Source organism: Xenopus tropicalis, chromosome 7 (genome assembly GCF_000004195.4).
Source record: "Xenopus tropicalis strain Nigerian chromosome 7, UCB_Xtro_10.0, whole genome shotgun sequence".
NCBI classification, from domain to species: domain Eukaryota; kingdom Metazoa; phylum Chordata; class Amphibia; order Anura; family Pipidae; genus Xenopus; species Xenopus tropicalis.
The window spans coordinates 106,299,514-106,325,628 of NC_030683.2; the positions used below are offsets into that span (position 1 = coordinate 106,299,514).

Consider the following 26,115-nt stretch of genomic DNA (forward strand, 5'->3'; position numbering starts at 1 on the left):
AAGGATAAAGCAGGAGATGGATTTTGTAGGTTTTAATGTTGCAATTTTTAATAGGATCATAGTCAAACAGTAAAAAACATAGTCAAAAATAAAGTACAGAACCATATAGTGAAACTTGGTGAACAGTCCCTTCAATTATAATGATCTCATTTCACAATTCATCTGCTTTATGTGTGCTGGTGTCACCGACCCTATCAACCAAAAGAGCAAACAGGCATTCAATTCAAAAACAGAAACAAAACTAGACCAACTGCTTAGATTATGTAAATCTGCTATACTAAAACTTAAAGGTGCCCATTACTGATATACATAGGTCTTTATTTTCTTGAGCACATTCTTAGCCAAACCAATGACTTCTTGCTCATAATCCTGTGGGATACAGTCGTTGGGAATGCCAGGTGGGCTGTGGTAATTGGGATACTGTGTTTTTAGCTTGTCTACTCCATGTTGTTGCAGCTGTAGCACTTGCTCATTGATGCCATTCAGACAGCCAACATATGTAGAGACTTCGCTGGCTAAAGAATGAATGTTTACATTTGTATCAATTTTGCCATGTTTCATATACTGAGCAGAAAATAAAGCTTTTTCTATAGCTTGGTGTATTTTGAAAAACACCCACTCTGTGTGATGATGTCCGGCATCATGTTCTGCAGCTTTTAAGTCACACTCAGCTTGTCTGAACCACCTTTCAGCTTCTTGAGGGTTTGAGTGAGTTCTTTTGCTTTTTTCCTTGAACTTTGACTTTTGCCTATTCCTCTCTGAAGAACTCTCTGTTTTATGGTTGAAAGCCTGTTTATCCCATTTCTCCCAATAGTCAGAAAAGCTTTCTGAAGAAGTAGAACCTCTGGACTGTCTACTGCGAGGCCCTCGATTTGAATTTCTAAAACTGGTACTATTGTCTGAACTGTATTGGCTGCTAAGGGTGGCTTGACTCTCGCCGGCCTCAAGCTCTTCAATCCTTTTCTGGATAAATTTGCATATTTCCGTAGCAAGTTCCTCTTGACCAATGTTCTTGTCTGGATGGTACTTTAGGTAAAGTCTTCTGATTGCCTTGTTTCTGTCATTTTCTGGTAGCTCCCAAAGTTTACTCAAGTGCATGTTTATTTCTTTTTTTATATCTTCAGTGGGCAGGTCATACCATTTTTCATCATTTTCATCTTCTTGCTTTGTATCCTCAACTAATACTAACGCATTGTTCTTTTGGATGACGTTCCTTTTGAATTGGTACAAATCAAGTATGCTTGCATCATCGAATATATTCTGGCCGCGTTGGATGCGATACATTTTGATTTCACAGTTTGCATAGGTTTTAGGATCCAATTCTTCAACTACAATAGCATAGAGATATAAGTCTTCATCTGAAGGGCACATATACCCAACAAAGTCACCAACTCTAAAACTATTAAGAATATTCATGTTCAGAAATTCATACCATTCACTAGGGATGGGTTCTCCTGGGTCTGACAAAGAAAGAGGATGGTGCCTTGTTATACTTTTCATCCATATTCCCTTCTCCTTAAGAATATTCTTAATCTCGTCAGGATATTTGCAGCTTAACATTTGCATGAGAATTGATAATGATTTGTGTGAAAATACATTTTGCATGATATTATTCATTTCTTCTGCAAAGGTACTTATGATTTTAACAATATTAGTTTGGTAAATATTGTCCTTATGAATGAAATAAATCTGACACTGACCTTCTGTGCCCATGGTGACACAAATCTCTTTAGATACATTAGTGCCTTTTATTATCTCCCCTTTATGCTTCAAAATGGTTTGCAGATTAAGACAGCATTTGAGCTCTAGTTTTTCTAGCACAGCTTTACATTGTTGTGATGCACACTCTTCAGTTATCTTTCCATTGTACTGGCTTCTCAAGAGATCAACAAGACCTTCCTGAAATTCTGGAGAGTTGAGAATCCCATCAAAGTGGCTCCACAGCTCACAGTTTTCTTCGTATGTACAAAAAGCAATGCTGTTAACATCAATACACTGTTCAGTAATTTGTGAAAGAAGTTTTGGCCGGATTTTGTCAGGCAAAAGCTTGATAAGTCTTTCTTGTTGGTATTGGTCCTTATTTGACTCTACACAGTCAAGATTGCAAAATGTAAATGTGTCACTCAGCTTCTCTATAACAGTAAAATGGCAGTTTATGAAGACAAGACTAGAACTAGGATAAAGTTTTCCATCTTTCCCGGGAAGATGCAGCTGTTTAAGTTTGTGTTTGTCATTTGGTTCCTCCTCCAGAATTTTAAAAAGTTGCTTTATAGCTTCAGAAACAGTCCTTTTAAGGTTAGAGTGCAATGACGTTTTGTTCAGTGTTTCTTCATACACTGTAGAAAGCACATTGGCATAATGAAATATAGTTGCATTAGCCTCTACTCCAGCTATCTGGAAAAACTCGCTGTAACGGAACAAATTTTTTGGTAATTTGAATAAATATGGTTCAAAACATTCATCATGGGGCAGATTTAAAACAACCATATCAGGCTGTGCTAAGGCATCACCATTAACTAAGATGAAGGGCACCTTTGATAAACATTCAACATTAAATTGTTCTTCTTCCTGAAGTGCATGGTAAGTAGCAATAAGTATGCCACGTCTGATTTGCAGTAGCTGTTCGCTTTCACAAGGAGAGCTACAGACATTTTTTAGGTTTGCAACAATATTGAGAAGTGGAGGTTTGCACTGAACTCCAAATCTTTTCAGTAATTGTATATCTTTATGTCGTAAATAATTCTTCACTCCAAAAAGGTTCATTGATGTCCAAGCCAATAATTCATCTTCTTTCTTCTGCTTTAATAAAGAACCTTTAAGAGCAATCAACACATTTTCCTTTGCATGCGGTGGGTGAAGACTTTTTAAGTCATTGCTGACATTCAGCGGTATCAAAAATTTAATACCTCTGAACTCCTCTGCAAATTGGCTGGTTATTTCGGTTTCATCCAGAGAAAGTAAATGATCAAACAGTTCTTTAATATGTGGTGACAGCAGTTCCAGAGAGGTGCCTGCTGCTCCCTTGGCTTGAATCATGGTTGCAAAGCAAATCAAATCCTCCTTGGTGGGTTTGCAATGCATCCCAAGATCTTTTAATAACTGAAAAAGGAGCTTTTCCCTACCTTTAAACTTTATTATCAGTTCATCAGGAATAAACCTAGACTGCTGCCTGAAGGTAGAGAACAAATGAATCCTTGGATCATAGAAATAGGAGGCATTTTGAAGTTCTCCTTGTCTGTCTTGAATGAAAGGTAATGGTTTTAGAGCTTTGATTAACTCATTATATTTGCTGTCATCAGACTCAGCCAAAACATAGCCAAGAACCTGTAAGACTTCATGCTGCGAAAGCAGTTGAAAATGGGGGAGAATGAACTTTAGCAGGAAATCGTGTTCATCCAGAGAAGTAATGTTTAGGTACTTAGATAATTCAATATTTGCTTTATTTCTCTTTAGGAACACAGTTTGGCAGTCTAGTTCAAAAAACTTTCTGGCTACTAAATGAGACACAGTCAAAATACACTTGCGTTTGTATACATTTAAACATCGTCTTTCCCCACTTAGGGTCTCAAACAAGGGTAAGTCTTGTAAACAGTGAATTATTTTATTATTGGTTCTCAGGCCATTTAAGAAATAGCTTAAAAGTGTATCCAGCTCTCCTTCTTCAAGACTTTTCCAATTCAAATCCTTTTCTGAACATAGTTTATAAGCCACTGAATTGCATTTTTTGATGTTTAGCAAAAAAGGACCAATGTGACTGATTACCATCATCTGTGTAAGTATTGTAGAATCGACCACAGGAAACCCTAAGTTAAAAAGGCATTTTTCCACATCATTTTCATGATAAGCAAGGATATTATCCAGATTCCTCAGTGGAAGAAGAGTAATCTCATTGGGATGCATTTTATAAATCACTGGCAGAATGGCCAAGTCTGAAAAAAGATTTTGGATTTTTTCAAAATTCTTTTTAAACATTTGCTTTTCTCGGTTGAGTTGCAGTTCTTTCTCAAAGAAACTCCATAACATTTTTAGCCACTCTCTATGTATGTGAGACTTTGTTTGGTTAATGATAACTCTTCCAGAAGTTCTAAATGCAGGACCCAGAAACTCCTTGATAAAATCAGTGGCATCATCAACTGTTAAATACCTCAAGAGGCCTACGTCAATTAACCGTTTTGTTTCCAAGCCATAATCTTTTGCAAATCTATTACCATGATCTTTAAATAGTTCTGGGAAATCTGTGTAAAAACAAGGCTTCTCTCTGCTGAAACATCGAAGCATGCCATCCTCAGTCACCAAAAGAGGAATGCCATAAAGATCAATCCCCTGGGCTTTTTTTGGATAACCCTCCAAACAATACTGTATTAGTAAGATGCAGTTTTTGAATTCTCTGAGAATTGTCTCACATACAGGCACTGGCAGGCTGTAACCTTGGGGATGAATGGGAATGTGCCTTAGAAAGTTACATAGTGTTTTAGGACTTAATTCCATAACATTAACATCAGATGCTTCAAATTCTTTATATATAGCTTGAAGGGATTTCCCAACAGCAAGCTTCATGTTCATACTTTGTAAAAGAATGATGATGTTGGTATCTCCATTATAAAGGTAAAAATATGGAGCTTCAGATGTGGATCTTTGGCCAAGACTTGACCACTCTACAAATAGAACCTTATCTTTTTTCTTGTAGATGGGGATAAGTTCCTTTTGCTCTTTGGATATCATTTGATAGACCTGCGGAACCAATTTCTGCCATATGGGAGGTACGGATGCTGTTATATATGGAAAGAAACGTAAAAATTTCTCTAGGAAATCTGTGTAGGATTTCCAGTTTGTAAACTGTAGCTGTCCTTCGGATTTGCAAAATATATGTTTTATGAAGTCAATGAGGTAGCAGTAAAGTGGAGCAATGACCTTAGTAAGCAGAAATATATTCCATTTTGTTTTAGGACTTCTGCTGTCCTCACTGCAGATGTCTCTGCGTGCTGAATCCACCATAAAGTTTCCACTAATATGTGCAGGCAGTCCAGTCTTTACAGGCAGAGGCAAGGTACAGAAAGCCCTGCCTTTAGTAATCACATTTAAACAAACAGCTATGCAGCCAAGTGGAATTATGGTTTCATGCAAAAGTCCAGACATTTTCTGTACCATATTGTCTTCTCCTTGGGCTCCGATTTGTTTAACCAAAAGCCACTTATGTGGATTGTGATAGCTGCTGCATGTTATTTCTGTCAGATATGTTGCTCTGACAGGCAGTGTCTCAGAAACGTTATTCTCCCTTGAGAGCATTTCTTTAAAAGGAATTTGTCCTGACTCTGAGAGACTTTGCACCTCTGATTTAATGTGCATGATTTGCCTGATACCCCGAGTGTCGGAGATTTCAGAGAAAGTTATTTTTTTGATGTTATTTAAAAACAGTATCATGCTGTCAGCATCCTCTTCCAGTTCTCTGCACATATTTCTGATGTTTTCTAGTGATACTGGCTGGTTACTTATCTTGGACATTGCTACTGTTTCTGCCATCCTTAGAGGCAAGCGAAACAAGGTACCTTCTTGAAGATTAAAGACAGAGGGAAGGAAAGTGTTATACACATCTTTAAATGTCTTTTTGAATCTGTCATTTACACTGAACATCCCCCCTGGACTTCCAACTGTGGAAGATGGTAAGAATGCTAGATTAGGATCAAATACACACATGATAGCATCTCCAGTTAAAAAAGAAGGACAGTCTGTTATGTGGTAGACAGAATTGAACCCAGTTCCAAACCTCCCAATTTTGCTTCCCTGGCCCCTTTTACCACCTTTGCCCAATAGCTGAATGCCTTCAATATCCTTAGGATCAAATTTTTGATTATTGTAGATGCAGAGAGCTGGGCCATGAAGAGGGTTCCATTCAGAACCAAATGTACTTGTTGCCTGGTGGGTTCTACTGTCCAAAACAAAGTGAATTTCAGTGGCTTCTGAATCATCTGCATTCTGAATGAGTTCCTTTAGTATGTCCTTCTGTGCTAAATATTCCCTTAATATGTTCTTGAGGCGTGTTGTGAGATCCTCCTTTGCCCCAAACTGAGAAACCCAGTGGGAAAGATTTGAAATTTTTATTGTGTTCAGCAAATGGTGAATTTTAGTTTTTATCCCTAATTTTAAAGCCACTGGCCGTGGAATCATATCATGGCAAAAATGGAATTCATCATCTAAGTTATCGTCACTGGGCATCCATTGGGTATCATTAAAGTATAAGTCATTTGCCTCTCTTAGCACACAGTGAATGTCTGGAACAAATATTTTCATATCTGCAGATGTACAGAGCAACTCGTCAGGTATTTCCTCTGCGCTGTTAAGAATTAAATGAAGAGCAACCTGTAGTTCTTTTGCTGATAGAGGAGACCCTTTATGTTTTAATGCCATCATTTCTAGTAATTTTAAGTAAGTTTTTATGGGAAACTCCTCCCTCATCCCCAGACAGTCCCATAATAAAAAAAACTCTATATATTCAATAGGCAACTGAAATAAATATGGGGATGCATCAAAAGGCACTTTGTAGGCTACAAATTCTACCGATACAAATTCTTTACCAGTGTAAATGATAGCCTTATCCGAAATTTGCTTTCTTATATTCTCAATCTTGCTTGGATCTCTTAGTATCAGTTGGCTTAAATAGTCATAGCATTTTCTTGCCACAGATGACAGTTCATGTTTGCTTAGAAATTCAGATATTTTGCTAGCTTCCAACAACTGCAACAGTACCAAATGATAAGGAGGGGGCTGATTTAGACCTAAGAATGTCGCTATTTTGCCAGAGATGTCGCCTACATGTTCTTTGCTGAGAACTGGTTTAATCATGTATACCAGCTCTTTGTATTCGTAATGAAAAAGATCTTCGGATTTGTATAACTGTAGATTGATTCTGTCTCCAGGTTGTCTATCAGGAGGTATGGCAGGAAGAAATAGGATGTTCCTGAAGGTTGTCTGGTATTGGGCATCTGACAAATGCTCATGTAGGTCACTTAGTAATTCTAAAACACAACAGATTTGTTTAAATGCCTTGTTTTTATCATGCTTCCAAACTGTATTTATATTACAGGCCTTCTGAATAAGTTCCTTCATGGTAAGTGTATCTGTTATCATACCTAAATCCTGCAAACGGGATAATATTTGAGGGTTCAGAAAGTCAGGCCCCTGAGGAAAACATCCTTCCTCTTGGTCATACAGTACTGATACTTTGCTTTTTGGATGAACCAGTTTCCCAATGAATTGTAATTTTCCATAATGTGACGTTGGTATGCAGGGCTTAGAAACCAGCAGATTGTCCAATTCTTTGTCCTGCTTTTTTATAGCGTAAAGAATTAGCCTGTTTCTGTCTTCGGTATCTAAGAAGATTACATTTTCAAACACAATTTCTGTGTAGAACCTTTCACAATTGTAAATACAGTGTTCAATTTCGCTGACACAGTTGCTAACTATGAAACCTTTTGCCACCCATTCTGGTAGTGGCATTGCAAGATATGGTTTGCTTAGAAACAAAGAGAAGACTTTTTGGGCCAGGCTATAAATGCTCCTGTCTCTGGTAGTATCTAATTTTAGAAAACATGCATATTTTATTGTGCAAGATTCCTGCCCATTGCTAAAGAGAGCAGGCAAACAATCAGAAAATCCGAAGGCCACAGCTTGGTAAAATGATATTGACAATTCTTTGTACTGGGTGTTAACTTTTGTGACGTCAGGCCAAAATGTGTAATAATAATAGTCCTGTAAATCACCTTGGTGATTTAGTATCTGCAATTGTGACAGCGCAGTTATCAAAGCAACTAAAGCTGCGTCAGTTAGCAATTTCTGATTCCATTCTCCCTTTTCTGTTGTGCCCCATAGTCCCTTTCGATTTGACATAACTGAAAAACATCCATTCAGATGAAAAGGAAGCCCGGTGGAAATGGGAAGGGGTAAGAAACAGAAGACCATCCCATTAAAGTTCTCTAAATCAGGTGCCCATTTTTCAGTGCCATTGTGTTTTTTTAAAGGGAGTGCAACTCCAGCAAAAGGAAGGGGGCATATAAAGGATTTCTTTTGAGAGAACATATGGATAGATGCTTTTATTCCAAGGCTTGACTGTACCATGTAATACTTTTCATTCTTTTTTGTGGTCTGCTGAACAGTTATTTTGATGATGTTTGACACAGAAATGTCCAAGTCGTTCATTTGTATTTCTAGCAGCTGAGAGGTAGTTATTTGCTGCTGTAAAATGATATCTTGAGGCACATCCTGTCTCAGCACATTGTCTTTTTGGACACTTGCCCTTAATAACTGATCCCCGGGACAGAGATCTTTTCCAAGAAAACTTATTGTTAACACCTGCACATTTCTTAGAAAAACAAGCAGAGTATCTGTAGATTCTTCAAATCTCATAATTAAGGTTTTTATCTGTTTATTACTAAAGGCCTCTTGGCAGATTTGGGAATTTTTAGCCTCCTTTTCTGTCCGGAAAGGCAGGCGAATAAGAGTCCCATCATAGTTAAATGGCTGCTTAAGCTCACAGCCAAATACACTGGAAAATGGCTGGAATTGATCAGGAAAAATTTGAAGAATTTCAGGTTTCGTTTGAAGGTTCAGCTTGATTCCTGGGTTGCAATCATTAGGAATGTGTTTCCTAATATGGTTGACATTTGGGTCAAATATGAGAACATGTGATCTGCTCATTATTAAAGGTATGTCTGTAATGAGATACACTGAATTAAAACCCAAGCCAAATTTCCCAATTTTTTTTATATCAGTCTCCTTAGTAGCTGCTCCCACACGAGTGATATTACGGAAATCATTGTCTGTGAATGTTCTATTGTTATAAGACCAGAGTGCTGGTCCATGACAAATGGCCATATCAGGGTCTATCAGACTTTGCCTCGACGTGGCATTTTCCCTCATGTCAATTAGAAATGCACATACTGTAGCTTCAGCGTCATCTGCATTTTGTATCAGTTCTTTAAAAATATCTACACTCTCGCTGTATTCTCTTAGGATATTTTTAATTCTAACTGTAATAGGCTCAGAGGGTCCCCACGGCTCAAAAAACTCAGGCTTTAATATTTTCGTACTTAGTAACTGAATTTCAAAATACTCAGCAGTAGCTTGAGATAGATCTTCATGGACAATGTTGAAATCAGAGCCAGTAGACAAAATGTCTTTTAAATGCTTCTTATCCATATCACAGAACAGAGCAGTAGAAAGAGGTTTCAGACAAAATGTATTCTTGTTCATCTGTACTGGGATGGGAAGATCTTCCTTTCCATGAACAGAATGTGTCTTCATCCAGTCCAGGATGGATATTGCCAGCTTCTTTTCTTCATATGTACCAGATAGAGACTCTCTGGATTCAATGTTACTCTTCAGAACATAAAGAATGTTAATCACTTCAGTGTCTCTTAGAGTGTGATGCACACCACACATCATGAAAAGGTTTTTGTAGGTTAGAAAGTCCGGTGTTACTTTTTTTACCATAGAACTTAAATCTAAACCATCAGGGTAAACCAAAACTATCTCCGTTGGGTAAGAGAATCCATCTCCATTCCAAATTATTAGGCTGGACAAAAGAGACCCACAGAAATGTTTTACATTACTCTGAATATAGTAATAGATATTGTGCAGTTTTATTAGTAGGGAGTGTGGATCATGGCTCTGATATTGTTCACTAAGGGTTATAAGGTTTTGTACAACCTTTTCACTGGGGGGTAAATAATTAAGTCCAAGAGTAAAGCTTGCATCTTCATTAAAGTCACTTGTTAAGTGCATTGAAAATTCCACAATGTCATGGTACTTCATATTTCGGATCTTTTCTGGCTCAGTGAATCTGGTCTCTGAGTCTACAGGGACCCAGGCAAGGCAGCACAGCTGGTTTAAATCGCAGTTATTAATGTTGTATAAAACTGTAGTTTCATTGCAAACCTGAATTAGAGCTTTGGATTTCATCAGTGATGACAAATGATCTTGTTCTTGGCTTACTTCCAAAGCAATTTGTAGAACATCACTCACAGAGATATTGTTTGTTTTATGTTTTAAACCCAGAGTCCTTAAAGTTTTCAAAATGGTCTCTTCCTGGTAATCTGCAGGTGGAAATTGGTGCGGTCCAAACAAATCATTAAACAATTTTACTGAAGGGTCAAAGAGAGCTGATGGTTCTACTAATACTCCATTGCAAGGAATGAAGGCGAGATTTTGTAAAAGGCTGACCAATTCTGAATTCTGCATGAAAAGTGCATCTCCATTTCTCAGAATCCATAAGATTGCATTCTGTGCCTCCTGTTGATTGTTTTTATACCAGTCCAGCTCAATGGTTCTCCCTAACAATAAAGCAACTGCAGGTGCATCTAGAAAACATATCTTCATTTGCTGTAAGAGTCTGCAGTCAGCTTCATCTCTGCATTTAATTAGGGGCTTTGGGTACACTAAGTTTTCAGGTACAACTGGGAAAGTGTTCTTCTCCACTGCACACATGTCACGAGCAGGTACAAGTATGGAATCAGAGCAATCTAAGGAAGTCAGGGTATAAAAAATGGGCAGTTGGCACAGAATCTCTAGTTCGGAAGCAGTAAAGGAGTATGCTTGAGAAAGGCACTCAGAGAACTCCTTTATACTTTCTTTAGACATGCATGTAAAAGTCTGTAAAAGTGTATTTAAGTCCAGGTTAGAAAATGCCTTTAAAATATTGTTTGGGGTTGGTACAAGAATATACTGGGAAAGGTTTTTATGCCACAACCATGTATTTGCTTCTCGTATCACAGTACAGCCAAGTTGCTCAAGAATGTTTGTCATGTTTTCAGTTAAGCTGTTACCTTCTTTTTCCTGAAAAAGTAAAGTAGTCTCTCTTTTCAGCCTGGCCAGGCGAATGTCAGTACAGCCTTCTGTAATAAGATTCAGGGCCAACAGTGGATGGTTTTCAAAAAAGCTTAGAGCATTTTCATAGCGTTGGAGAAATTTCCAGAAAGTACTGAGCCAGTCAGAGGGTGGGTGATTTGGATCTTGTGGATTCCAGAGGACTTGGTCGTGACAGCTGAGCCAAGATTTAGGGAGTGCTTCACTCAGACTGTGTATTATTATTTCTTCATTTAAGTTGAGAAGGTTTTTGAAAATTCCTAAGGAAATAAGAATATATTACAGCTTAAATATGTCCATTGTATTTGTTTTTTGACACTACCATTATTGCATTCTAAGCACATACTTGTCAGCCTCAGTTAAAAAAAATTCAAATAACTGCTTATTTAACTGAGCGGAGGCTGGCACCTTTTATTTTTTTTAAATAAGTGTCAGGGTCTCATTTTTGATCAGGCCAAGTTAGGAAACCATAGTGGAGGACACTCTACGGAGTACAAATAAGAATTTCTCAGATAACATATATATAGGTTTGCAAAGTGGAAGGAAGTGTGTAAATTACAAAAAAATTGGCACAATCCATCATGTTTTTGACTTCGCACTCCATGTAAAGGTCGACTTATAAAAGCTGATTAAAAAACAGCTTATTAGTTCTTGTATGAGGCCTACTAATATCTGGCTGAATTGGGGTAGGTTTGGTTTCCCATCAGAACTAGGACTGCATCATCTCCTGATGGCCTATATTTACTTCCGTCTATGAAGATTTTCATTCATCCAGGTCATGGTATATATTTATACTAGATATATTTACTTCCATTATGATTAATAGTTGGCCTTATTGATCAATGACTACTTATGATGGTATGAGTCCATATCAGTCAATGTTAAAGGAATAGTTCAGTGTAAAAATTAAACTGTTTAAAATGGATAGACTGTGCAAAATAAAAAATATTTGTAATATAGTGAGTTAGGCAAAAATGTAATTTATAAGGGCTGGAGTTGGCAGATGTCTAACATAATAGCCAGAACACTAATTTCCTCCTTTACAGCTGTAAATTATATTTCTGCCTAACTAACTATATTACAAATATTTTTTATTTTGCGCAGTCTTTCTATTTTACCCAGTTTAATTTTTACACTAAACTGTTCCTTTAAACATTAAGGACAGTGTGATGGAACTGAAAAGCCAAGAAATGTAGAGTGCTATCGTGGTATGATGCTAGCCAAGAAGGCAGTAAAACGTGTCGGCAGAGGTACGATAGAGGGAAAGCAAATGGTTGTAGTCACACAGAAAGTGAGACAGCCTGATTAGAATAGTAACACTCACACAACATCACAATTGAAGTTATACAATACATGTATATATACTGCTAAACAATAAAAAAGTACTCACTGTTTGATGCAATATTGCTGAGATGAGAAAGTATATCCTTAGGTATATTCTGTGGTAAAAATCTATGTGAAATTCCAGGCAATAAAACTCTAGTAAATAAATAAACACAGAAATGTCATACATTTTCCTGCACATATTTAAATCTGTTGCTTGATTCTTTATGTTTCAAAACATTTTATAGCTTTCCTTCTTCTCCCATTGAGCTCCCCTATCTCCACTGTTTCTGTACCAGCTCATTCTGGGCCAGGGGAGCTGTTGGGCTGCAAGCTGCTCAATATTTTAGAACAGTGCTGTCCAACTGGCGGCCCGCAGGCCGACCCCCCTCTGTGTGCCCCCCCCACCTGTCTGGCTCCTTTGATGGCTTACCTTTGTGTAAACTTTAAATGGTATCAGTACTGAGATTAGTTGCCCCCCTGCATTGTTCTCACCTCAGATTTAGGCTGTAAACCCCCTGTATTGTTTAAAAATGTAATCCCCTGTGTTGTTCACACCTTTTAATCCCTGCATTGTTCACCCCTTTGCAGTGTTCACACCTCAGGCTCAGGCTGTAATCACCCCCATTGTTCACCTGTTCACACCTCAGATTGTATGTACTGCCTGGCCTATGCTGTCTGGCACACACAGGTAGAGCAGGCAGAGTATGGCACACACTGGCAGCATAGGGCAGGCAGAGTATGGCACACACAGGCAGGGTAGGGCAGGCAGAGTATGGCATACACAGGCAGCATAGGGCAGGCAGAGTACTGCCTGTGTGTGTGCCATACTCTGCCTGCCTTATGCTGTCTGTGGGAGGTGAACCTGGCAGGGGTTTGTTCTGCGAGTTTATTAGCAGTCGGAAATAGCCAATAAATGGTCCCTAAGGTATGTAATTATGTGCTGGGGGTTGCTGTGCTATACACAGGGGAGGAGGAGGCATATGGATTTAAGGGTATATCTTAATATGACATAATATAATTCTTTCACAAATGAATGACGGTTCATATCCCTGCAGTAAGGACCATGCATTTGGGTTTTTGCTGCACTACCACCATTGTGATAAAATGGGTGTGGTTTGAAGTAGGCGTGGTTTAAAAGGGGAGTGGTCAAAACTGGCTTCCATTAGCGGCCTTCCACCATGTATGCTAGAGAAATTCCGGCCCTCGGCACCGCAGAAGTTGGAATATAAAGAATCACGAAACAGACTTTTTAGGATTACATGCACTATAACATACATTTAGACACAGAAACCATATTTTAAAGGAGAAGGAAAGGCTAAGTCACTTGGGGGTGCCAAAATGTTAGGCACCCCCAAGTGACTTGAATCGCTTACCTTCTACCCCGGGCTGGTGCCCCTGTACAGAGAGAACAGCACCAGCCCGGGGTAGCAGCGAGCGCTTCCTCCTTCCTCTCTCGCTGCACGCGCATGCACAGTAGAGTGAATAGCGGAACTTTAACAGAGAAGTTGGCTTTTTCACTCTACTGCGCATGCGCCGGACGAAGGAGGAAGCGCATCGCCCCAGGTACTGGTGCGGTTTTCTCCTAACGGGCACCAGCCCGGGGTACGAGGTAAGCGATTCAAGTCACTTGGGGGTGCCTAACATTTTAGCACTCCAAGTGACTTAGCCTTTCCTTCCCCTTTTAAGGACTTTTGAATTATGTAGTAAAAGGCAATATGTCTGCCCTGGTGCAGTACCCATAGAAACCAATCAGCAGCTAGAAATTACTGTTCACCTGTTTAAAAGCAATCATTTTTGGTTGCCATGGGTTACTGCTCCATGGCAAACTTAATACCTTTTATTACATATGTGGGCTAGTTTATTAACCTACTGGATAGCACACAGTATGTACGATGAGATTTTACTAATAAAGAAAAAAATATATATGGATCACACTTTGCTTTGTATTCTTTGAAACATTTTAGTGACAAAGTTTACTCTTAAATTTAATCAAGGTCTCAGAAAAAGCTTATTAAACACTGTTCTTTGGAAACATTCATAACAGAAATCAGGCCTCTTGGTACAATAAGATTTCAACAGAGAAGAATATAAGTATGAAAATAGCACTGAAATGTATTTGCCTCTACGGACCTGGCAAATCCCATTATTATCTAAAGTTGAGTATGAAGAATGTCTGCAAAGTGAGACATCAATGCAGTATGGGAACAAAATAACCAAGATAAAACTTTTGTGACTTTTTTCTGCTAGCTTATTTAAGAATAAAATGCAACAGAATATTCCTGTGCATGTTTTGTTCCATTCATTTTCAATGAGGCTAAAAATTTGAATTTCTTAATAAACTGGGAAAATAAATAAAGTTGTTAGAGACAATTCTCTGGCTTCTGTTGAACCTCACCAGCTTTTAATCGCCAAGTTTTTTCTGGCTACTTTTCATGGATTTTTTCTTTCATCAATACCTAATATTCTCGAATATACTTGTGTTCGCATTTTTTGCTGCATTTTTTCTCAGTTCACGAAAAAGTGCAAACTTGAATTTTGACAAATCGACCCCTATGTCTTAGTTGACCTGCTTGCTCACAAACTAACTGAACAGCTATGTCCAATGTGGCTCCCCCTAAAATCACTGACTGGAAGCAGTAAGTAGTGTTCTGGCTATTATACTAAACATTTGTCCACTCCCACCTTTATAGATTACATTTTTGCTTAGCTAACTACATTAGAAATAATTTTTATTTTGTGCAGTCTATCTGTTTTACCCAGTTTCATTTTTACACTGAATTGTTCTCTTAACATGGCTCAAGGACAAATTAAACAGAAACCAACTCTAAGACAAAATTAGGGATTTATAAATAAGCCACAGAATTGCAGCTGTAGTGTACATTTGACATATTCAAGAAAAGCAAAAATCACTTTGTCTTTGTTCTTTGCTTTGGCCCTGGCCTGTGAGCATGCTCAGTAGAGCAAACTTTCAGCTTTTAGCACTTATTTCCCATTTTACCCAGACCCACTCTGGGTCTGTGGTATGGGATTATAATCAGTGTGCCTAACAAATTGGCAAACCCCAGTGATTAACCTTTGCATCTAGGGATAGACAAACAGGCTAATAAGACTTTGCAGTGTATACCTGAAACCTTGAGATGTTATATATGCACACCAATTCATTGAATTTGTCCTAGAATTACCTTGGAAAGTCTTGGCTGTCTATGTAAATAGTGTCAGCACTGTCAGTGTTTTGAAAGCTTGTAAATGTCCCATTGGCTAAAGGCAGGATCTGGAGGTCCAGCAGGTCATCATATTGCCCGTCACTGACAATATATCTGAGAAGAAGCATTTTCTGTTCTTTTGAAATTGTGTTCCAGTTGCCACTTTTCAAAACCATGCGAATGAAAGATGGAGTTACACTGTTGAGCATTCCAGTTTTGGCCTCTGCTAACTTTAGGGTTTTTTGGACGTGGTCTGGAATTTTTACAAGAGGTTGCTTCAGATAAATGAGAACTTCTTCTAAACAGTTTTGGAGGTCATGGTCTTCAATATTATAAACGAATATAGCTTTAGATGCAGTTATCCAATCAGAATTATCGGCTGTTTGCAGAACACTCTCGCACAGAAGAAGCTGTGCAATTTGCTTAGTAATGCTGTACCATTTGTCTTTGAATTTGGTCTTCTCTGGATCTGGCCAAATGCCATAGGCCATATCAGTTGTGACCTTGGACATCTTCACCAAAGCGGCAGCATCCTTTACAGCACATATATAAACAAGTGGCAGGAGCTTATGCACTAAAATATGGTTCCATTTGGCAGCATTATCATGCTGTTGGTCAGTTTCAAGCCATTTCATGCTTCTCCTGTCATCTGTTAGATCGAAACACCCATTGATGACCACAGGGAGTCCTGTTTGGTTTTCTTCCTTGTCTGGAAGTGGCAGAACACAGCTCAGACGCCCTGCAAATAAGTCAGTGTCCTGCTTGCTTAATGGATATGCAAGGTCAAGAGACGGGTTGTTGCACAATTTTTCACTTAGTTCAATGAGGTCTTGAAATAGACTTCCGTGAGCAGTGCTGGTTTGCACCAACCATGTCTGTTCTTTTTCTTCATCAAAGTCTTTAATAGAAGTCATTTTTAGATGGCTTTCTGTGGTAATATTACCTGACTTTGTGCTAGCTATTGTTTGGGTAGATACACTGACTGTAAGCAAATGTATCACCAATCCATCACTTCCAATCCTTTTTAGGGAAACAGTATTAACATGTCGAAGGAAAAGAAGGCTGATGCCTGCATCTTTAATGAAGGATTCAAAGAGCTCCTCCACCTTCTCCGAACTGTAGATATTTTCAGAGATTTCTGAAGGTTTCACTCTAAGAGGGAAGCGGAATAGAGTCCCCTGAAAACATCCAGCATTGAGAATTTCATTCCATGTTGAAAGACCAGTGTCTTCCAAGACTCTGCAGAAAGGGAGAAACTGGTCGGTCAGATTCTTTATGCTATCCATATTTTTCTCAAGATTCCACAAGAGACCTCCTTTGTGTAAAACGGATTCTTGAGGGTCCAGAATTCCAATATTTTTCCCACTAAAAATGGCTGGGTAGTCTGTGTGTTGTAAAGATATATAATATCAGATTAAAGCATACAAAACAACATAAACATACAGTGTTCCAGTGAATGATCAATAGCTGGCATACCTGTAATGTGATACACCGAATTGAACCCAAGACCAAATCTCCCGACAGTGTTTGGATCTTTGCTCTTAATGCTATTTCCTGGTTTCTGGATTCCTTCCCAGTCATTTTTAGAAAACACCTCATTATTATATACTAAAAGAGCAGGACCTGTGAGAAAAAAAAGTATCGAAATGTTTCATTATGCTTTATTTATATAGCACTGTCATATATATCCAGCACAGGGTTGTTATGGGGCCAAATCATCTCCCTGTCTTCCTCTGCCTGAGGAAATGCAAAGAAATACAACAAGCATTGTGTCTGTGTGACAGCAGTGGGGTTGGCAGCAGGGTACATTGTCCTGGTGTGCCCTGCTGCTCATTTGAGGTATGCAGAAACAAGGTTGACTTCGGGCCAGGACAAATTTTAAGGCCTGCTCCCTATCCAGGATGTGCAATGGGAGGGTGGGGTTGGCAATAGGGCACCTTGTGCTGAGAAGCCCCACTGTTCATCCGGCCTGTGCAGCTAGGGGCAAGCAGGAGGCAAGAATAGTGGCAGGACACTTTGTCTTGGCATATCATGTTTTACTTGCTCTCTGTCTCTTACTGATGCCTGCTGGAGCTCAGTTATCTTTAATGTTACCTTAGATTCGACTGCTGCCCCAAATCAGTTCTTGTATCAGAACACCAGACATTTACACGTCATCGCTTGGGCCCTCAGACACACTGGGCCTGATTCACTAAAGGGCGATAAAAATGATCGCACGCTTTTTCGCGTTAAAAAACGCAAAATAACTTGTGCGCGATTCACCATAGTATTATCGCGTGCGAAAAATCGCCATTTTCGCATGGGGTATTTCTCGCACTAGTTTTACCGTTTTGCGTTAATTTCCGCGCTGAAAAGAATACGATCGCATGATTCACTATAACTTTTGCGCGCTAAATATCGCATTCGGCTATACGAAAATTAACACCTACTACAGGCAGGCGAAAAATTATACAAAAGTACAGTAAATGATTTTTTGCAATAAAATATGGACTTACAGTGTTATTTATTCAAGTCTGTGTTTCCCCCAGAGTGACGCAGCCGCCAGTTTGCAGCGAAATGTTAATTTTTAATACAGTAATTTTCCGCAAGTATTGGCGTGTATGGCTAACATGGCGTGCGTTCATTTGCACAACTATTTCTATTTGGCTACAAGTGATGAAATGTTTCACCAGGCATGGATTCGCAGCGAATTTTTGGACGTGCGTTGAATTTTTTTGCGGCGGATTTTTTCATGTGTTTCGCAAAACAATCCTCCAATGGCAAAACGCATGAAAAAATTCGCCACGCAAAAATTCACCGCACATCCAAAAATTGATACAAGTGTCAAAAAACAATAGTCACGGGCAACAATTTTTTTGCCCGCACAACATTTTTGCCGTTTCGGGGATCTTTCGAAAGATTTGCTAATTTTTCACTAAAGAAACCAGAACACATTTGCTCATCACTAGTGGCTACTATTTATAAGCATCTACTATTTATATGTGGCTAATATTTATATACATCATTTATATGCTTCGACAATTTTTATACACTATTTCTATGCTACCATTCATATTCGGCGATTATTCGCGTAATTTAGCGCATGTACAGGCAAATACCGCATTGAAATAGTCTTTCGCGAGTTAAATAACGCTTGCAATATCGCGCGTAAAAAAGCGCGAGTATGCTTATAGTGAATCGTGCGAAAAATCGCCAAAATTAAACGGCGGTAAAAATTTTAGCGCACAATAAGAATAGCGCACGTTTTATCGCCCTTTAGTGAATCAGGCCCTATATTTCTTACAAAAAATAAAAGTTTGACAGGTTCAAATTAAAATAATGAGAGATGAATGATTATTTTGCTGCTTTTTAAATGTGATCTTTCATGCCCTGTTACCTTGGATGCTGTGGAGATCCTCTGAATATAGGGCGTCTGTGCCATATTCTCTTTCATCATAAATAAAAATCACTTGGCTGGCTCCGGCATCATCTGCATTCTGGAGCAACTCCTAGGATTCCAGGTAAACATGATATTTGCATAATTAATAAAGCAAAGTTTATCATTACTAGTGTGACAGTTCATTCCAGTCATGCTTCCCAGCAGCTGCATAGTAAGGGGTACATTTAAGAGAGTGACATATAGACACACATTTAGACAAACCCAGGCCTGAACTTCATAAACATAACCATGTCTGGACTGAAATTCAAAATTGGCAGTATAAGTACACAGCAGCCCCACACTGGCCCAATATAAAGCACCAGTCTATGGCACCTTATAGACCCTCTGCCTCTGCCCGGCCATGGAGATAGCATTGTACTAAAGATTAACATGTGCAAATCCTAGTGGTACATTCTGGACACATTTTCGACACACACTCTTGTTTTTTGTATGTACTTGGGCAAATAAAACACTTTTTTACATGGCTTGCAACTTCAGTGTGCTACTGGATTTTTTTGCTGTTGGATATTGACCCCCATGCAAGGTGAGGTTCTTCCAGTATTTTGCACCTGATACCCTTATGGGTATGTTAACAGAAAGTTGAGCTCCCCAATTCTACTACTGCTACATTTTGGACACAGGGGCATTATGGAAGGTGTTTTTTGACTGTCCACTTTCTGCCTTGGCAGGGGCTGTCTCTAAGCTAACTTGGTGCAGGGGCCCTGCAATAACTGCCAGCATATGGAAGATGTGTGTTTCAGCCCCTCTCCACCACTAGGCTTGCTTCACTGAGGTACAGGACTACTCAATACAAGGGAATTATTTTATTTACAATTAATTATAATTTAATCCTGTTTATGGGATAAAATACTTTTGTGTGGCACCCTGACTAGCTGACAGGTCAGGGTGCCTGTCCGGTTTTCCAAATTAGGAAAACCGGACAAGACTTGCTGAGATTGACACGACAATCAGCAGCCCCGCCCCCATGATGTCACCAGCCCGTGATGTCACTAGCCACCCTTCCCAGCCCCCTGTGACTTCACTGCCCAAAGAAAGGAGTCGGCAGAGGTGGCAACCCTACTGTCAGCAGATAACACCAAATAAGGGAGAGCAGAGGGCAGAAAGCAAAGATTCTCTGCTGCCAATTTTATCCAAAGCCACACTTTGCCTTTGAGTAGCAGAGATTTCCCTGCGCAGCAGGGGGATGTATAACACAGTCACAACTGCATCCTACATTCTGTCAGTTTGACAAAGCACAACCAATATAGTTAGAGAGCACAAACCCTCAAAAAACTAATGGGTATTAGAGGGTGTGCATGATCAAAGTATCAAATCGAAAAGAAAAAATAAAATGACCAAAAAGGGAGTTTGAAAAGACAGTTATAAAGGATAGTGGCTGGTAAGTATGGTTGCTGCCTGCAGCTGGAATTAAATACCAGCTTTCTATATTTTTATTTTCCTTTCTATTTACAACATTGGCATCGACCATCTTTTTTAAAACTGTTAAAATACTGGGCAGATGGCAACCTTAGTGGTAAGGTTGCATTGGCCCAATACACAAAAAGAGTGTCAGTGTGCACCTAGCTCAGACTGGATACACGTGCCCCAGCCATTCCTGATTTTATCAGATCTACAGGAGTGAACATTGTTCTGCATGTTTTACTGATTCCAGAAGTTACATGGTAACATAGTAAGTTAGGTTGACTAAAGACATCGGCCAAGTTGAATCTTTTATGCCTAACTTCTAGTTGATTCAGAGGAAATAAAAAAGCTCTTCTTAAGCCTCTCTAATTTGGCATGGAGAGGGGAAAAATTCCTTTCTGACACCAAGATGGCAATCAGACCAGTCCCTGAATCAACTTGTACTATGAACGATCTTCCATAACCCTGTATTCCCTCACTTGCTAAACAGCCATCCAGCCCTTCCTGAAGCTATCTAATGTATCAAACAGTAGATCTGATTCAAAACAACATCAACTTGGCCAGTTTTTCCCCATAGCCAAGACTTTCCATACCGTTTACCAGCTTAGTTGCCCTTCTCTCGACCCTCTCTAATTTAATTATATCCTATTTGAGCACTGGATGGTATATTTTAGATTGGGCCGTACCAGCCCAATCTGTATAACCCCCTCCTCCCATGAATCTATGCCCCTTTTAATACAGCTCAAAACCTTGTTTGCCCTTGCAGCTGCTGCCTGACATTAAATTGCTTGTAATTATCTTTATTGCTATTAGGTACACAGCTGTTTGTGACTGCAGGTATAATTTAAACAATGTAGCAGTAGTCAGCTGTCCTCCATTCAAGTCCCAATGGAGGAGACAGAATCAGTTGGGCACAAAACAGCAAGGGATACATATGCTGCTTCCAATAGCACTTACATTTACAAGTAACTTCAGGCCAATGAACATTTATGTATATGGGAAAGTTACTTAGAATTGCATTGTTTTAATTATGCAAAATGTTATTTTTGGCTTTCCCTTTAAGTATGTGCATGCATGGATGAAGAGGGGGTTATTTATGACTGAATGGGCAGTGAGCAAAGTGCAATTTTGAGCACAATCACATAGTTATTTTCCCATGATGCAACTTCTCCCCCTTGCAGCATCCAGTGCTGTGGTCACAAGGGGGCATTGAGCCTAACACAAACGCTATAGGGCTGATGCAGTTGGGGCCAGTGCATCATAAAGAATAGAATTACATTCACACCTTACAATGCCTTAAACCTTACAAAAAGTTTTTCCAAGTCTGCATCATTTCTGGCATTCGGCACAAGAGTGATGTGTGCTACATTCCCTGGATGCAAGTGTACTGCGGCTAGGGCACCGAGGGAACCCAGAAGCTACTATCTAGTCTGGAGGTGATGGTATCTCTAGGGTTCCCCTGCATCAATAGGTGCAACTACAGTGGGTTTTGACACAAGTACAAGTATAGAATCCATTACCTGGAAACCTGTTATCCACAAAGCTCCCAATTAAGGGAAGGCTGTCCATTTTAATCTAATAATTAAGGCTTACCTTAAGAATCTGCCCACCATCAGGGTATTTTCTCAAAATACTCTGCAACTGGATCAGGAACGGGGGAGACCTTTGAAAGAAATCTGCACACAGAATAGTTGGTTTCATTTTAATTGTAAAACTGTATTTATAGAAATAAAATAGCTGCTTTTCCATGCACCTAGCGCAGCTGTCTATGGGAGAGAAACCCTCAATGTGCTGGCTATATCCTGGGAATATCACTGGGGAAGTCTATAAGCTCACAATAATTCTATGAGGTAATCTATTCTTTTCCATTACATGCTTAATAAAAAATGAGTGGAATTGTTCTCCTTCAACCCTCTCTTTCCCCAAATCCCCAGTCCTTTTTCATAATAAATGTGCAGATTACAATTTTTGCATCATTTATGTTATAGCATACACACCTTATATTCTAACCCAAATTATCTGAATGAAAATCACAGGCTTAAATGGGATCTAAACCCAAAAAGATGTATGTATGCATGTATGCATGTAAACTCCAGACTGGTTTTCTAGGCACTTTTGCAGTTTACATGATTAATTTCTTTTTAGTGGATTCTGTGATATCAGTAACATTCAGCTCAGAAACTATCTTGGCAAGGCAGAGGGTCAGCAACCATAACTGTCTATGCACATCCTTTATTTAATTAAGCCTAGGGATGCTGAATCTCAAAAACCTGGTACAGGTATGGGGTGGGATCCCTTATCCAAAAGCCTGTTATCAGGAAAGCTCCAAATAACAGGAAGGCCATCTCCCATAGACTCCCTTTTAAGCAAATTAAAATAAGCACATGTTTATCAACTATTTTCTATTGCTCTGTAATATGAAACTAAGAAAAAAGTACCTTGTACTTGATGGTAACTAAGCTGCATGAATCCATATCGGTGGCAAAAAAATCCTATATAGGTATGGAGATCCAGATTATGGAAAAATCCTTTATCCTGAAAACCCCAGGTCCCAAGCATTCCAGATAATAATTCCCATACCAGTGTAAATATGCAGATATCTCAGACCCAATAACAAATGAATGTAAACTAAAAATACGCCAAAACATTTTAGATTCTTTGGCTGAAGGCCCCAGATATAAGTGTTCACCCCAAAGCTTACCCTAATTGCCCTTCAGGCTGAACCCTCCTCCCCAACCACGGCTCTTGAACAACCTAGGAAGGGGCGGCTCCAGAGTTTAGGGACCACTGCTTCAATGTGGTCTCCTCAGGGGAGTCTCAGCCTCCTGTGCCACCCCATAGCGGCCAAAGTGATACCACCCCTCTTCCTTAGCCCTCTGTGCTTAGTTTTTCAGCTGAGAAAGGTGAGGGGGGCACACCGCAAGTGCACTAGTACAGTTTGGGATGCTGCCCCCTGAAGCAAGTTTCTCAACAGACTGGTCAATTCAATTGTAAAATATATATGTATTTACAATTCACTTTTCAACACAAAGCTAAGTAACAAAATACTTACCCATATTTCCTTTCAGTTTGATGTTATATATCTGTTGCTGTTAAACAAAAACAAAACATATCAGGAATTTGACTCAATGCATTCTTTAATAGTACAATTTATCCAGCATAGGCTCTTGATGTGGAAACATATATTCTAAGTTTAAATAGTTTGAATATATATAACTTATGTTTTAGGTATCTAGAGCTAAAGATTGTTAGCTCATTGCTTTACTATATAGAAGAAAAAATACAGATGAGCCTTTTTAAAGAAGTAAACTGTTTTTTAAAAAAAAGTAGTAGTATTTTTCTGTTAAAAGCCATTAAATGAAAACTCGTTAATGAATAAATATTCTTCCACTCCCTAACCAATTACTAATTAGTTAAAAAATAAATGTAAGTTAATGAATAACTAAAGTTGTCCAGTACAAATCAGAAATCGCCTGTAATAACTTCAGGATTGGCACTTCAGGATTTTATATGCTGTATATGGTGGCGGGAGCATAGGGGTTCCTTTGTATCGAAGGTAGAACAGAGCTTGATTTGGAACAGAAGCAAGAGTAAGGCAGCGGCACTGAATGCAATTATACAGAAGTGGACATACTAACAAAAATACCTTTAACAAATGTGTTTTGTTTGCAAATGACATTGCTTAACCACAAGCTTAAGTTGCGTGTAACAAATGGGGATATTATGAAATATTACAGTGCTGGAAAAAAATTTGCTTTAGGTAGCATAAGTGAGACTGAGGTGTAAAGTCAATACATCACTTGAAAAATGTGGGACACCTTTAATAAATGCATGCTGCTGAACCTAGAGATTGCATCTAAACAATATGCAAGACATTGAGGGTTACAAGCAAGGATGTCAGGCTCCAACAAGTAGTTAGGGTACTGACCCCTCCAGGGTGTAGGAAATCAGATATCAATGTCCTTCTCAGAGCAGAAGAGAAAAGGCAGGAGGTAATTTAGTGGTTCCCAAAGAAGTCAGGGCTATAGAGATGTAGCGAACCTCACAAAAAAAGTTCATGAACCCGTTCGCAAACTTCCACCAAAAAGTGCGAACTTTGCGAACCCCATAGACTTCAATGGGAAGGCGAACTTTAAAACCTAGAAAAGCCATTTCTGGACAGAAAACTGATTTTAAAGTTGTTTAAAGGGTGCCACGACCTGGACAGTGGCATGCAGGAGGGGGATCAAGGGCAAAAATTTCTCTGAAAAATACGTTGTTGACACAGCATTGCGTTTTGTGCTGTAAAGGGCAGAAATCACACTACATTTCTAAACTTGTGTAATAAACTGCTTTAAAATGTCCGGCGTCTACATGCCAATCAAGTCGTGTAAAGGTTACAGCCAGTTCACACGCAAAAACAAAACGCCGCAGTAGTGGATACGGAATATATTATTGCTGGTGGAAAAACGTCGCTCAGGTGATTTTAAAGAACAGTAACTTAAATTTAAAAAAAAATTCATAATAAAAAAAAGTGATCTCTGGTTGGTGCTGGGGGTGAACTACTAGGAGCAGCACACCAGTCCCCCACAGCTAGACTAATAGCACTCGGCTCTATAAATTACAGTAGCAAAGTAAAAAAACACAAATAAAAAAAAATTATGTGAATGTGTGGTTGGTGCTTAGTGCACTACTATGAGCAGCACACCTGTCTCCAACACACACAGACGGAGCTGCAGTACACAATGAAAAGAAGACTAGAATAACAGTAATCAGAAAATAAAAGCAGTCCTTACAAGGACTATTGGGTTACAGCAGATGAGATCGGCAGGACAGCTGTCCCCAGCAGCTACATACAGAGCAGTTGAAAGTAGATTACTAGTCAGCAAAGCTACCTAAACTGTCCCTCAAACCCCTGCACAGCTCTCTCCCTATGATAACTCATCAAGCACACACAGACAGAATGTAAAATGGCTGCTGGGCTTCGGTTTATATATGGAAGGGAGTGGTCCGGGGGTGGTCCAGGAGGGAGAGCTGCCTGATTGGCTGCCATGTATCTGCTGGCTCTGGGGTGAGAGGTCAAAATTTGGCTCCAGCTAAGGTGAACCCAAAATTGCGAACTTCGCTAAAAGTTCGCGAACTTGCGAACACCCGATTTTCGTGCGAATTAGTTCTCCGGTGAACAGTTCGCTACATCTCTACAGGGCTATGCCACACATAGGGTTTTCCCTTATTCACCATGGGATACTTCCCATTCACTTATAGGGAAGCACAAATAATTACATCTCATATATTCCCCCAGTCAGTATTTGCAGATGGTGGTGACTCACTGACATAGGAGATAAAGGGAGAGGTCTAAACACAAATTGCCTTTATTTCCTCTTCTGTTGCATGTTGCTGGAACACGTGGCACAAGTGGCAACCAAGATGACTGGCACATCATTTCACATTACTAATAAAAATGTCATTGCACATTTTATACAACGTATTATGCTAAGAAATGTTTTAAAATATTCATTTGAATCAAACTTTTGACATTTTCCCACTCATTACCTGTCATATGAGTTATTCGGTTGAAAATGATTAAGCAATATCAGATTTAATGGCTGCAAAAATTAGTAGTCAGACATAAAATGTATAGTGTATTTAGGGGAAAATGCATGCAGAACACCGTGCAATAGGAAGATATACTGTACCAGCATCCCTTTAAAGGTTCTTTTAATAGAGGTGAAAGGAATTCATACCTGTTGGACATGTTCAAGGAGATCTGGCTGATTCTTGGCAGCATCTGCTGTTACATGGGTGCTGTTTCGGGTTAAATAACTACCAAAACTGAAAGTAATCTGGCAGTTTCATTTCTCTGCCCAACTCAGCCTCTTTATTTAATTCAGTTTCCTTTCCTCACTTTCA

At 39.2% G+C, this 26,115-nt stretch overlaps 1 protein-coding gene across 1 annotated transcript; it reads right to left on the reverse strand.

Annotated features, from left to right (window-relative positions):
• Positions 1 to 26,110, reverse strand: LOC100494562 (sacsin-like). The gene is made up of 8 exons (XM_031906209.1): positions 25,950 to 26,110; positions 23,279 to 23,315; positions 21,820 to 21,902; positions 18,763 to 18,874; positions 16,863 to 17,009; positions 15,366 to 16,770; positions 12,248 to 12,336; positions 1 to 11,117 (listed from the first exon to the last, which is right to left on the reverse strand). Exons 2-8 carry the CDS (start codon positions 23,280 to 23,282, stop codon positions 298 to 300), a joined length of 12,660 nt encoding a protein of 4,219 aa, XP_031762069.1. The 5' UTR covers positions 23,283 to 23,315; positions 25,950 to 26,110; the 3' UTR covers positions 1 to 297.
• Positions 26,111 to 26,115: the final 5 nt, after the last annotated feature.

Coding starts and splice junctions, on each gene's coding strand:
- LOC100494562 (XM_031906209.1), bottom strand. Junction 18,875..21,819: donor ATGGTGGGCAGATTCTTAAG/GTAAGCCTTAAT, acceptor CTGGAATCCTAG/GAGTTGCTCCAGAATGCAGA. Junction 17,010..18,762: donor GGATCTCCACAGCATCCAAG/GTAACAGGGCAT, acceptor TTTTTCTCACAG/GTCCTGCTCTTTTAGTATAT.